This window comes from Lipotes vexillifer, unplaced genomic scaffold (genome assembly GCF_000442215.2).
Source record: "Lipotes vexillifer unplaced genomic scaffold, Lipotes_vexillifer_v1.1 scaffold163, whole genome shotgun sequence".
In the NCBI taxonomy this organism is placed as follows: Eukaryota; Metazoa; Chordata; class Mammalia; order Artiodactyla; family Lipotidae; genus Lipotes; species Lipotes vexillifer.
Genome location: NW_006788722.1, coordinates 1,726,837 through 1,739,052, shown reverse-complemented (window position 1 = coordinate 1,739,052; position 12,216 = coordinate 1,726,837). Strand labels below are relative to the sequence as shown.

Sequence of the window (12,216 nt, the reverse complement as noted above, 5' to 3'; positions counted from 1 at the left end):
CCCCAAAAAAAAAAAAAAAAAAAAAGGATGGGCAAACTATTAATCTTTTAGTCCCAGGAAAACAATCTTACATCTGTGATTAATGTGGAAGAAAGGTCATGCATAAATAAGTGGGGAAAGTAAAATGCCATCATTAATATTTCAAGATATTGTGTTACTACATGTATTTAAATAATTTATATGTACTTGCAATCCCTTAATATTAATGTACTCAGAAACATTTTTTAACAGAATTTAGTAAAATATTTCCAGGTGTTAGAAATACCTACAATACAGCAGTAAGATTTACCCATCAAGATATGCCTTTTGACCCAGAGAGCCTACTTAGCTGTGGTTAAATGGAAAGATTACTTTGCAGTGCTTTAGAAGAACAAAAACTGGACATGTTTAAAAATTGATATCCTCATTATCCAAAACCATTTACCAAATAAATGTAGCAGGTCTGCTATCTTAAGCAAGGAGAGTCAAGTTGGGTGAACCCGCATGAGGCCCTGAGGACCACTTCAAGACTATCACTTTCCCTTGATGTGAAAAATTTTGATCCCTCAGCAAAGCAGGGGGCTTGGCAGCAAATAGGAAACAGCCATTCAGTGTAAAGAAAGAGGGTTAGGGTTAGGGTTAGACTTAGAGTTAGCCTGCAGTTAAAGTAAAACTGAGACTTATAACCGAACTTGTTTCAAACTTTTCGGAAGGCAGCGCAGCTCCCCATGTGCCCCTGACTAATGAAGGGCTTCCCTCCACCCAGGGAATCCGGCTCTTCATTGAGACCATATGGGCAAAGGTCTGCACATCCTGGAAATGCGTCAAGAAAACCACGCCAGCAGATTTGATCAGAGGGGTCAGTTGAGTGGCAATTTCATCCAAAAATGCACCCTCGTAAACATATTTAAAGGTTTCAAAGACCTTGCATTCATCAAGTGCTGTCTCTATGATCAGCTCAAGCCAGCATGAAATGAATCTTGCCCTTCACAGAGTAACCATTTCTTCTTGTCTCAAAAGCACCTCAGCTCAATATCCTTTTAGAGGCAAGATTCCTTTATTTTCATTCAATGTACATGAGTTTGTTTTATCTTTCAGGGGCTAAGAGGAGATTCATAGTCTAGGAATCATAACTGATAACCCTCATATATTTATTTTTTTAATAATTAAATGGCAAAACTATTCTAATACACTTGGCAATCAGGACATCTTCAGTTTATTTTTTCCTTTTTATTTTTTAAATTTTTATTGAAATATAGTATTTTTTGTGGGGGGGATGTTGGTTGCATCAGGTCTTTAGCTGCAGCATGCAGGATCTTCGTTGAGGCATGCGGGCTCTTCTGTTGCGGCACACTGGCTTCTCTCTAGTGGTGTCATGCAGGTTTTCTCTTCTCCAGTTGTGGCACACAGGCTCCAGGGTGCATGGGATCTGTAGTTGTGGTGCGCAGTCTCCAGAGTGCGTGGGCTCTGTAGTTGTGGCATGTGAGCTTAGTTGACCCACCACATGTGGGATCTTTGTTCCCTGACCAGGGATCGAACCTGCGTCCCCTGCATTGGAAGGCAGATTCTTTACCACTGGACCACCAGGGAAGTCCCCTGAAATATAGTTGATTTACAATGTTGTGTTAAGTTTCAGTTGTACAACAAAGTGATTCAGTTATAGATAGATAGATACACATATCTTCTTTTTTTACATTCTCTTCCATTATAGGTTATTACAAGATATATAGTTCACTGTGCTATACAGTAGGTCCTTGTTGGTTATCTATTTTATATATAGTAGTGTGAATATTTTAATTCCAAACTCCTAATTTATCCTTCCCCCCATCTTTTTCCTTTTTTAAAAAGCACCTAGATTTCCTTGAGATTCTGAAGATACCAGCAAATACATATATATATATATATATATATATATATATATATATACATATATATATATATATATATACATAAATGATTATATTTATATGACATTCTGGAAAAGGCAAAACTATAGGAGCAAAAAGCAGATCAGTGGTGGCCAGAGATTAAGTGTGGAGAGAGAGGTGACTATAAACACACAGCAGCATTTGGTGTTGGGGTGTGTGGGGCTGTCTGTTCTATATCTTGATTTCTGTGGTACTCACAAGACTTTATACACTTGTCAAAAATCTTAGAACTGTACACCCCAAAATGTGAAGTTTTCTGTACATAAATTTAAAAAGAAAGTGCACTGAATCTTATTAAATTGGCTTCTATAAGAAATGGAATTTGGAAAAATAGTTGAAATGACAAAGACAACTTCTATTTTTTTCTGTTGACATCTGGGGAAATCATTTCCTTCTGTATTATTATAATTAGAATAGTCTTAACCATCTTCTTAAATTATGAATTATCAGGACATTATCACATAAAGGATAGCAAAGTAAGTACAACTACAGCCTTGGCCAATATTAACAGAACCCCTTAAGCATTATTCCCAGCCCCCATCAAACCTTCTTTGCCTTTCTCTTCCTAGGTAGACTCTTATTAAAAGGATATATTGTTTTTTATCCTGAAACACTTGGTGTTTACCAAAAAGCCAAACACCCACCCCATCAGTGGAAACTAATTAATCATGTTCACATATTAGATTGTTTACTGGTAAAACTCGACCATCTTTGGAGTTCTTATTCACATCTGTGTCTCCAGAAGCTCTTTAACCTGCTCATGTGTTAGTAGCCAAAGACCTTTTCTCTTGGGTAGAAACTGCAAATTTGCTAGTTAATTTGCTAATCTGTTTCCATGCTTTGTGAACAGTGCTCAGTTGTCCTCCCTCTTTCCTCAGATTCATGCTGCTTGATTCTCTTCCAGTTTGAACATCTGCCACCTTCCCCAAGCCCCAAATAAGATGACTACGGTCAATTCATTGCTTACAGATTTCCTTCGTGTGTGTGTATGCGTGTGTGTGTGTGTGTGTGTGTGTGTGTGTTTAATAAAAAAGATAAGAAATGAAGTAGTCTGGAATACTTTTCTAAGGGTCTCTCTGAGAGAAGTAATAATACTTCTTTTTAAAATAAAGTTTCCAGTTGATATGTGGAGACAAGCAACGTTAACTTAGATCAATTTAGGGTGATATCTCCCAACCAATTAAAAGGAACATTTGCTATTTCTAAGCCAGATATTCCTATAGGAATATTCCTTACAGTTCTTCTGTTTAGTCAATAGAAACAAAAGACTTAAAGGTTCCCCAGCTATTACTCCTCCTGGTCTCGTCTCCACTCATTTGGCAGCTCATTAAAGAAATAATTTCAGGGTGAGATTTATAATTAGCTCAGCTCACTAAAAATAACATGAGTATCTTCCTGTCTCACTACACTGTGGATACCAAAGATATTGTGAGAGTTTTAGTACCAATATCTTACCTGACTGTCATGTTTGTCACCCCTTCAGCTTCTCTTCAACTCTGGCATGCTGGGAAACTGCTTAGGGGTGTCTCACATGTCTCTTCAATTTATTCTGGATCAGGGCTCACTGCTCATTACAGTTGATCAATGCTTTGCTCTGAAAGGCTACCACCCTCCCATCAGTGCTCCATTCTAGGCTGCCACTTGCCTGTGCTGCCATCTTTGATCAATGTTCAGCTCTGAGCCAAAAGCACCTGCTGCAATATGGCTTCTTAGGCTGTCATCATAAATCCTTCCAGGCTGGTGGCTCTGGGACTGCTTAGAAGTTAGTTGAAAATAAAAAGCTGAAGATTTTCCTCTCCTCCATTACATCTATTGATACAAAAGGAGTCCCACAGCATGACTCTGTGGAACCGCAGAATTACACCTAGACGTTTCCTTCCAGCAGACACCTCTGCACCAGAATGGCTTTAGGTAATGGCCTGCATGTGGCACCAGGGCTGTCCATCAATACTCAGGTCTTATTTATGTGGAGTATTAGTACCTGAGTCTATCTTTCCTTAGGATGACTTCTCTCTTAAGGTACCTCTTGGAATTTAAATACTTCTCTCCCCATCCCTCCAGATGGTGTCATATATATATATACATACATATATGCACACACACACACACACATATATACACATACTTGAAACTCATTTGCAGACACAGTTCAAATCCTTTTCCTAGGAAACACTTTTGAACCTCTGTATACCAGTAGTTGCAAAGAGGTGCCTGGGCAACAGGGGTCTTGCCTGATTCTACCAACAGATATTCCCAAATCTCAGTCCCTTACCAACTAGTATCCCCTCCCACCCTCACATAGAAAATTGACCTCTCCTCATGGAATATTTATGGCAATTAAAATTATGTGATGTCTCATAGATCAATGGAACACAATAGAGACCCCAGAAATAAACCCATGCACCTGTGGTCGATTAGTCTATGATATAGGAGGCAAGAATATACAATGGAGAAAAGACAGTCTCTTTAGCAAGTGGAGTTGGGAAAGCTGGACAGCCACATTTAAATCAATGATGTTAGAACACTCCCTCACACCATACACAAATAAAAACTCAAAATGGCTTAATGGCTTAAACATAAGACAGGACACCATAAAACTCCTAGATGAGAACACAGGGAAAACATTCTCTGACATAAATTGTAGCAATGTTTTCTTAGATCAGTCTCCCAAGGCAAAAGAAATAAAAGCAAAAATAAACAAATGGAACCTAATAAACTTAAAAGCTTTTGAACAGCAAAGGAAACCATAACAAAACAAAAAGACAACATACAGAATAGGAAAATAATATTTGCAGATGATGCAACCGACAAGAGGATAATATCCAAAATATACAAACAGTTCATGCGACTCAATATCAAAAACAAACAAACAAATAAACAATCCAATCAAAAAATGGGCAGAAGATTTGAATAGATATTTTTCCAAAGAAGACATACAGATTGCTAATGGGAACATGAAAAGATACTCAATATTGCTAATTATTAGAGAAATGCAAATCAAAACCACAAGATATCACCTCACACCTATTAGAATGGCTATCATCAGAAAGTCTATAAATAATAACAAATGTTATTTATGGGATGTGGAGAAAAAGGAACCCTCCTACACTCTTGGTGGGAATATAAATTAGTTCAGCCACTGTGGAGGACAGTATGGAGGTTCCTTAAAAAACTAAAAATAGAGTTACCATATGATCCAGCAATCCCACTCCTGGGTATATATCCTTAGAAAACAAAAACACTAATTTGAAAGATACACGCACCCCAATGTTCATAGCAGCACTTTTTACAATAACCAAGATATGAAAGTAACCCAAGTGTCCATCGACAGATGATTGGATAAAGAAGATGTGGTGTACATATATATATATATGAATATTACTCATCCATAAAAAAGAATGAAATATTCCTATTTGTAGCAATGTGGTTAAATCTAGAGAATATTATGCTTAGTGAAATCAAACAGAGAAAGACAAATACTATGTGATATCCCTTACATATGGAATCTAAAAAATAATGCAAATGAAAGTATATACAAAACAGGAACAGAGAGACATAGAAAACAAACTTATGGTTACCAAAGGGAAGAGAGAGGGGGCAGGGACAAATTAGTGGTATAGGATTAACAGATACAAACTATTATATGTAAGATAGATAAGCAACAAAGATTTACCACATCACTCAGGGAATTATACCCAATATCTTGTAATAAACTATAGAGGAATGCAATCAGCCAAAAATACTGAATCACTATGCTGCACACCTGAAACTAACACAATATGGTAAATCAACTATACTTAAATTTAAAAATTGCATTAACTGTCTAAAAAGAAAAGATTAGGTGATGTCTGGGCAGCATTCACAAACTTTTCTTTCAGGGCTTTCAATAAATGAATGTTTTGCTGAAAGCGTGCTTTTGGTTTTAAGGTTCATTGGATTCGCTGGCAAAATAACCACTCGGCTCATACAAATAAACAGCTTTAATCAATTCTTTAATGAAAGGTGATTTAACTTAATTTTAATATACAATCAATATACAAAATAATATACAAAAGAATAAGAATATTAAAAATAGTAACAGGGCCGACACCTACTTCCAGATCCAAACAGCAGCTGAGAAGGCCCGAGTAACAGCAATCTGGAGCCCCAATTGGGAAAGGTCCCGGGCAGTGTGTCCACCCCACGGGTGAGACTTCAGGTCGGAGTTCTGGGGACTTCCGTTTATAATTCCAGGCCGCAAACTGATATCATCAGTTTGCGGGCAAAAATGCAGCTCTGGTTCAATTGTAACATTGCTGTTAATTTCACCATGTGAGTCCCAAGATTTTCCAGATCCCAGGGGTCTGGCCAGGTCCCCAGAGCTCAAGAAATTCCAAGACCCACTCCCTTTCTTATTGTAAGCACAGCTTGACTTCCTAACAGCAATTGTTATGTGTGCAAGCAGGTGCGTAGTCCAAGCAGGGTCACAGGTCTGTCAGAGGCTTGCTTCTGCCTCTGGAGCCTAAACAAGACTACTTTATTAATTTTCCCAACAGTGAAACCAAAACCTCTAAATTGGAATTACTATGCAAATATGGTATACTTCAAACAGATCTCAAATATTAATTTTACTAAACCATTATTTTTACTGAAGCAAAATTTTATATTTAACCTTCTAGAAAACCCATATGAACCAGAATTAAACATATTATCTGCATTTTACAGTTGAGAAAAATTGAGCCTTAGTTTCTATAGAGGGCAGCCTCTCCTCTAATGCTCCTAGTTTCTCTAGGGCAGGTATTCACCTCTGAGTTTCTGGTACCTGTAGAGGGCAGGCCATATAGTTGATGCTCAAAAAAAATTGTTGAACTGAAATAGAGGCTCATAATTTGTCCAGAAATCGGCATGACTGAGACTAGGACACAATTCTCCTGGCTCCAGGTTTCCTTTGCTTATCTGCAACAAAAATGTATCTATAATTGCACACTCTGATCACATTACTATGATTATTTTTTTTATCCTAAGGACCATACTTATCTTCCCGTTACTTTTAGATCAAATATGAGCAGCCCTTCTGCTTCCAAGAGGATTTGCACTTCTTCTCTGGCCCACTTATTTTGTTTGGTTTTTTTGTTTATTTGTTTGTTTGTTTTAACTCCACTCACTTTCTTCAACCTAGCTAAATGAGACTTCTTATTAGGTTCTTTATTTTTTCTCATACCTTTACTTTCCTTTCTTCTTTATATGCATATGAATGAAATAAATGAGCTCACGATCCTGTTTCCTTTTCTTCCATCACACTAGTCCCTTCTCAACCCCACCTTCGGAGCCAGCTTTAGTCACCTTAAAATTTCCAGGGTCCACTGAACAATGCTGAGCATTACTGGTGTATTAAGATTCCCTTCCTCTTGAGTGATTCCCATCCATTCTCTGTGACTTGCCTGTGTCACATTCAGATTGTAAACCCAATGGACAAAGAATGTAACTAATGCTGTGTTCACAAAATCCAGCAACAAAATGAATATTGCTGGCAGCAGCTATGACTATAACATTCAGAATTTTAATTAACTAGCAGACAATTGCATTAATATAGTTGCTTTAAAACTCTCTTGTAACATATTTGACTCATTTTAGTCACTGCTGAAGTAATGAGCACAAGTGAAAAGCTGATGTAATGTTGATAGCCTCAGGAAAAGCTCTCTGGAACAATCTTCAGCGTGTTTTATACCTCAGAACACATAACCTCTTTTGTTGCAGAAATGCGGCTATTAAGCAGTCAAAGCAGTATATTACATACATTCTCATGTTTTACAGACCATGTATTAATGGGCAAATATGCAGGTTGGAGTGTAGATAATTCAACACAGAAATCTTATAATTATTAGTGAGAATTACAATCTTCCCTCTGTGTAACACTGAAAATCTGAATCTAAAAGCCTAATTATCACTCGCTGCCTTCTCTTTACATAAAATAATAAGACAATCAATCAAGACTCATAAACCTTTGATTTTTCCTTGAAGGGCATGGACAATGTCACAAGTGTCATTAACAGCTCGTGTTCTGTACCTAATGCTAATAGAAAACAGGAGGCTATTGGCAAATATGTCCTTGAATTACCTCTGAAAATGGAACTCTTCTCTTTTTGTATAGTAACACATCTCCATCTGAAAGATAATTTGCCTTGTATAACAAAAATTTATATAAAAGGCTCATTTCTGAAGATATTCCATGGACAATTTTTTTTTCTTTGTTTTTTCATTATTTTGCTTTTAATTATCAGAGTATAGTTGCTTTACAATGTTGTTAATTTCTACTGTACAGCAAAGTGAATCAGCTATACATATACATACATCCCCCTTTTGGGGGGATTTCCTTCCCATTTAGGTCACCACAGAGCACTGAGTAGAGTTCCCTGAGCTATACAGTAGGCTCTCCAATGGTTCATTTTAGTTTTTAGGTTTGCCTGACCAGAGGATGTCCCTCTGCTGGCTTGATTTTTCTTCCCAGCAGCACCCAAACTTCCAATCTTCCACCCCTTCAAACCAGGTTATTTGTCCTGGTCTGCGCCTTTAGTACTTAAAATGATCTTGACTTGATGAGTGGTTCATGATATGCACAAGGTTTAGATTCCCTCATCCTGCCAGCAACTCATAACCAGTACAAAACTAAGCTAATTCAAATCCTTTAGTTTGCCCTCTAGTCTACCAGTACCGTATTTTTGAGTTGGCACTTTCATTCTGTACCATCTTGTGCACCATTTTTCAACTAAGTATATCATGTTAATCACTTGACCTAGGCCTCTCATGTGACCTTTTACTGGAAGTGGGGGGTGGGCAAGGGAATGCTTAACAAGCCAGAATGTCCACGTTCTCATCATAGTGCAAAACCAACAGCCTTTCTTGTTGGTTTAACCTGAGGGTGCTGGGGGAGTTACAAAAGATATTAGGTCCATCGGCTAGACTGGTAGTTTCCTCTCCAGCCTCACAGTCCCAAAGCCTCCATTTTGGCCCATGCATCCAGCAGGAATTACACTTATCAGTCATCGCTCTTGCATGCATACCTAAACAAGGCCGGACCAAAGTGCTCCTGGCCCTCTTTCCAAAGCACTTTTTCAGGACACCTGACCCCTCAGGCCTGTTTCTAAGTGGGCTAAGGCCACAGTGGACTTCCAATGAGCCTTTCACGTGACATACACAGGGCTGCAAAAACTTATGTCTGGGATACTTGAAACCAAAGCATAAGCATTTTCACAGGGGCTGGAGATCTGGAGTGGCAGAATTGATCTGCCATGCTCTAGTCTCAGTGATATTCCAGGAGAAACACTCTAGGACAGGAAGTACAAGCCTGGCACCAGAGTTTAGGACTTTTAATTTGTCGCAAAGTTGCTAAAGCAAAAATCATGATAAAACATTCTGCTTTCCTTTATAACCCACCAATGCAAAAAACAAAAACAAAAAACTCTGTAGGAAAAAAATGGTTTTGTACATGGGAGGAAACAATATAAATTCAAAACTTACAGATAAGGGTTAGCTCTATCACTCATCTCTTTAAAAAGTTTATACGAATATCCAGTCAACACCAATAGGGTTATCTCCCTTGAAATGTTATCTATACGGTTTTCCAAGTAGACCACAGGGCTGTATACTGTCTTGGAATGTCCTCAGAAGGCTCCGTCATTGAGCAGGTAACAGAGTAAAAACCTCAGTCCTTTCTTTCAAATGGAAGAGGGGAAGACAGGGATAGAAGAAACTATTCAAACTTCATCTTATTTCCTTGTGGCTTGTGGTCTCCTCCTCCTCCTCTGCCTCCTCAAAAGCCTCCTCACCCTCCAAAGCCTCACCGGCCTCAGCCTCCAAATCCACCTCGGCCACCACCTCGGCCTCCTCCTCGGCCACCAAAGCCACCTTCACCCTTAGGCTTGGCCCAGTCCAAAGTAATTTTGTTTCCATCGATTTCACCATCTTCCATGGCCTCCTCGGCAGCTTTGGCCTCTTACTCGCTGTTGAAGTCTACAAAACCAAACCCCTTAGAGGATCCAGTCTCCCGGTCAGTGACTATCCTTGCACGAATAGAGCCGTCAAACGACTCCTTTAATGTCTCTTCTGTAGTATCCTCAGATAGACCTTTGACAAACAGAGTTTTGGATGGCTGGCTTCTTGCATTAGGTTGTCCCCTGGGTCCTTGCAACTTCAGCCTGATGGCTCTGCCCTCAATTTCCCTTTTATTACATGAATTTAAAGCTTCTTTAGCATCACCAAATGATGCAAATTCTATAAATGCATACCCTTTAGATTTGCCACTTTGGTTCTGGGGCACTTTGATAAACGTTGCCGTCTCAATTACTTCCTGAAGAGTTTCTTCCGTTGCACTATAGGAGAGGTTGCTTAAAACCAGGGTTTTTGATTCACCAGTCCAAGTGCTATTCTTTCCACCTCTGTAGTCTTGACTTTGACCTTTCTCTCCGGTATAGTACAGAGAAATGGATCACCCATCTATCTCTGTTCCCTGCTTTTCTTCCAAGGTTTTCTCTGCATCAGCTTCTGTCCTAAATTCAATATAAGCAATCCCTTTACTCTTTCCATCCTTGCTGACTAATCTGATCTCCACAGCATCTTCAAACACTTCTTTTAATTCTTCCTGAGTAACTTTATAAGGAAGATTTTTAACCAAAAGTGTTCTCGCATCTCATTCTTTCTTATTTTCTTTCCCCTTTGGTTTTTCTAGTTTAATTTCATTGCCAAAGACTTTTAAACCAGTGAGTTCCAAGGCTTTTTCCAGGTCTTCAGCAGATTCAAAATCCACATAGCCAAACTTCCTAGACAAACCAATTCTGACATCAACAACTGCAAGATCATTTTTCGCAAAAAGGTCACTGATACCCGTTTTCAATTCAGGAGCAGATTTACTGAAGTTCAGGTTTCCAACAAAGAGATTGAAAGATGTAGTTGGTTCTGTGGCTTCCACTTTCTGTTTCTTGGCTTCGGGAGCTGCTTTTTGTTTGACCATTTCCTTCTTTCGCTTTCCAGGTGCTTCTTTGACAAGTTCTTCCTCCTCCTCCTCCTCCTCGTCATCCTCCTCGTCATCCTCCTCCTCCTCATCTTCCTCATCATCCTCATCTTCATCTTCTGCAGTGCTCTTTGCCTTCACAGGAGCAGCTTTTGCTGGAGCTTTCTTTCCTTTGGCTGGTGCAGTCTCCATAGCTTCTTCTTCAGAGTCATCCTCATCATCTTTGTCATCCTCATCCTCGTCTTCACCATCATCCTCATCCTCGTCATCCTCGTCACCCGAGGCAGGAGCAGCAGCTGCTTTCATCACCGAGGGCTCGAATTCATCCTCCTCCTCCTCTTCATCATCCTCCTCCTCCTCTTCACTGTCATCTTCATCTTCCTCGTCACTGTCTTCCTTCTTGGCATTCTTGCCGTTCTTTGCTCCCTCGGCTGGAGCGGCTATCATCACTGTCTTCCTTCTTGGCATTCTTGCCGTTCTTTGCTCCCTTGGCTGGAGCGGCTGCTCCCTTCTTACCAGGGGTTGCTACCAATGCTTTGCCTGGTGTGGCTCCCTTTTTGCCAGGTGTTACTACTGCTTTGGCAGGTGTAACTGTCTTCTTGGCTGGCGTAGCAGGTGTCTTTTTGCCAGGGGTGACAACTGCTTTCTTTGCCGGTGTGGCAACTACAACCTTTTTTGTTGGGGAAACCATCATCTTCTTTGCTGGAGTTGCGGTAGCCTTTTTGCCTTTTTTTCTGAGGAATAACAACCTCTTCTCCACTGCTATCATCCTCATCATCTTCTGACATTTCCTCATCTTCACTATCTTCTTCTACCTCCTTTGGGGGAGGAGCCATTTTCTTGGGGTCACCTTGATTTTTACCGGCCTTTGCAAGCTTTACCATGATAGCGGCTTAGGACTACGGAGTGTGTGGCGAGCGAGTGGCGCAGATGCGCCCAGAAGAAGCGAAGCAACGTCGATGGCGGCCGCTGATCGCAGAGCTCGTACGTTTGGCTGCCAGCTAGAGCTCGAGACTCGACAATTCTTTTCTTAATTTTCTGTATCGTAATTAAAATCTATGACCTAAACCAATTTTTATAAATATGTAATAATGGAATAAACTCAGAGTATTTAAATTATTATTCTTATTGATACATTTTGAGTCATCCATTTCTATAAAGAAAATTCAAATGTATTTTAACTAAATTCTATAAAATTTTACTGCATTCTTGTGCTAAACACTGGGATTGTGAGGCAGGTGTGGAGGTCTTTGCCTTCTTGGAGGTCACAGTTGATGAAGGAAAACATATTAAATAGGTAATGATGGGACTGCTGAATGCTAC

The 12,216-nt window shown here is 39.4% G+C and overlaps 1 protein-coding gene across 1 annotated transcript; it reads right to left on the bottom strand.

Moving 5' to 3' along the window:
• Positions 1-9,636: 9,636 nt before the first annotated feature.
• On the bottom strand, positions 9,637-11,777 carry LOC103076836 (nucleolin-like). Its single transcript, XM_082931232.1, is given in 3 exon segments — positions 9,637-11,285; positions 11,344-11,626; positions 11,628-11,777. Coding segments are annotated over 3 exon segments (2,082 nt in total).
• Positions 11,778-12,216: the final 439 nt, after the last annotated feature.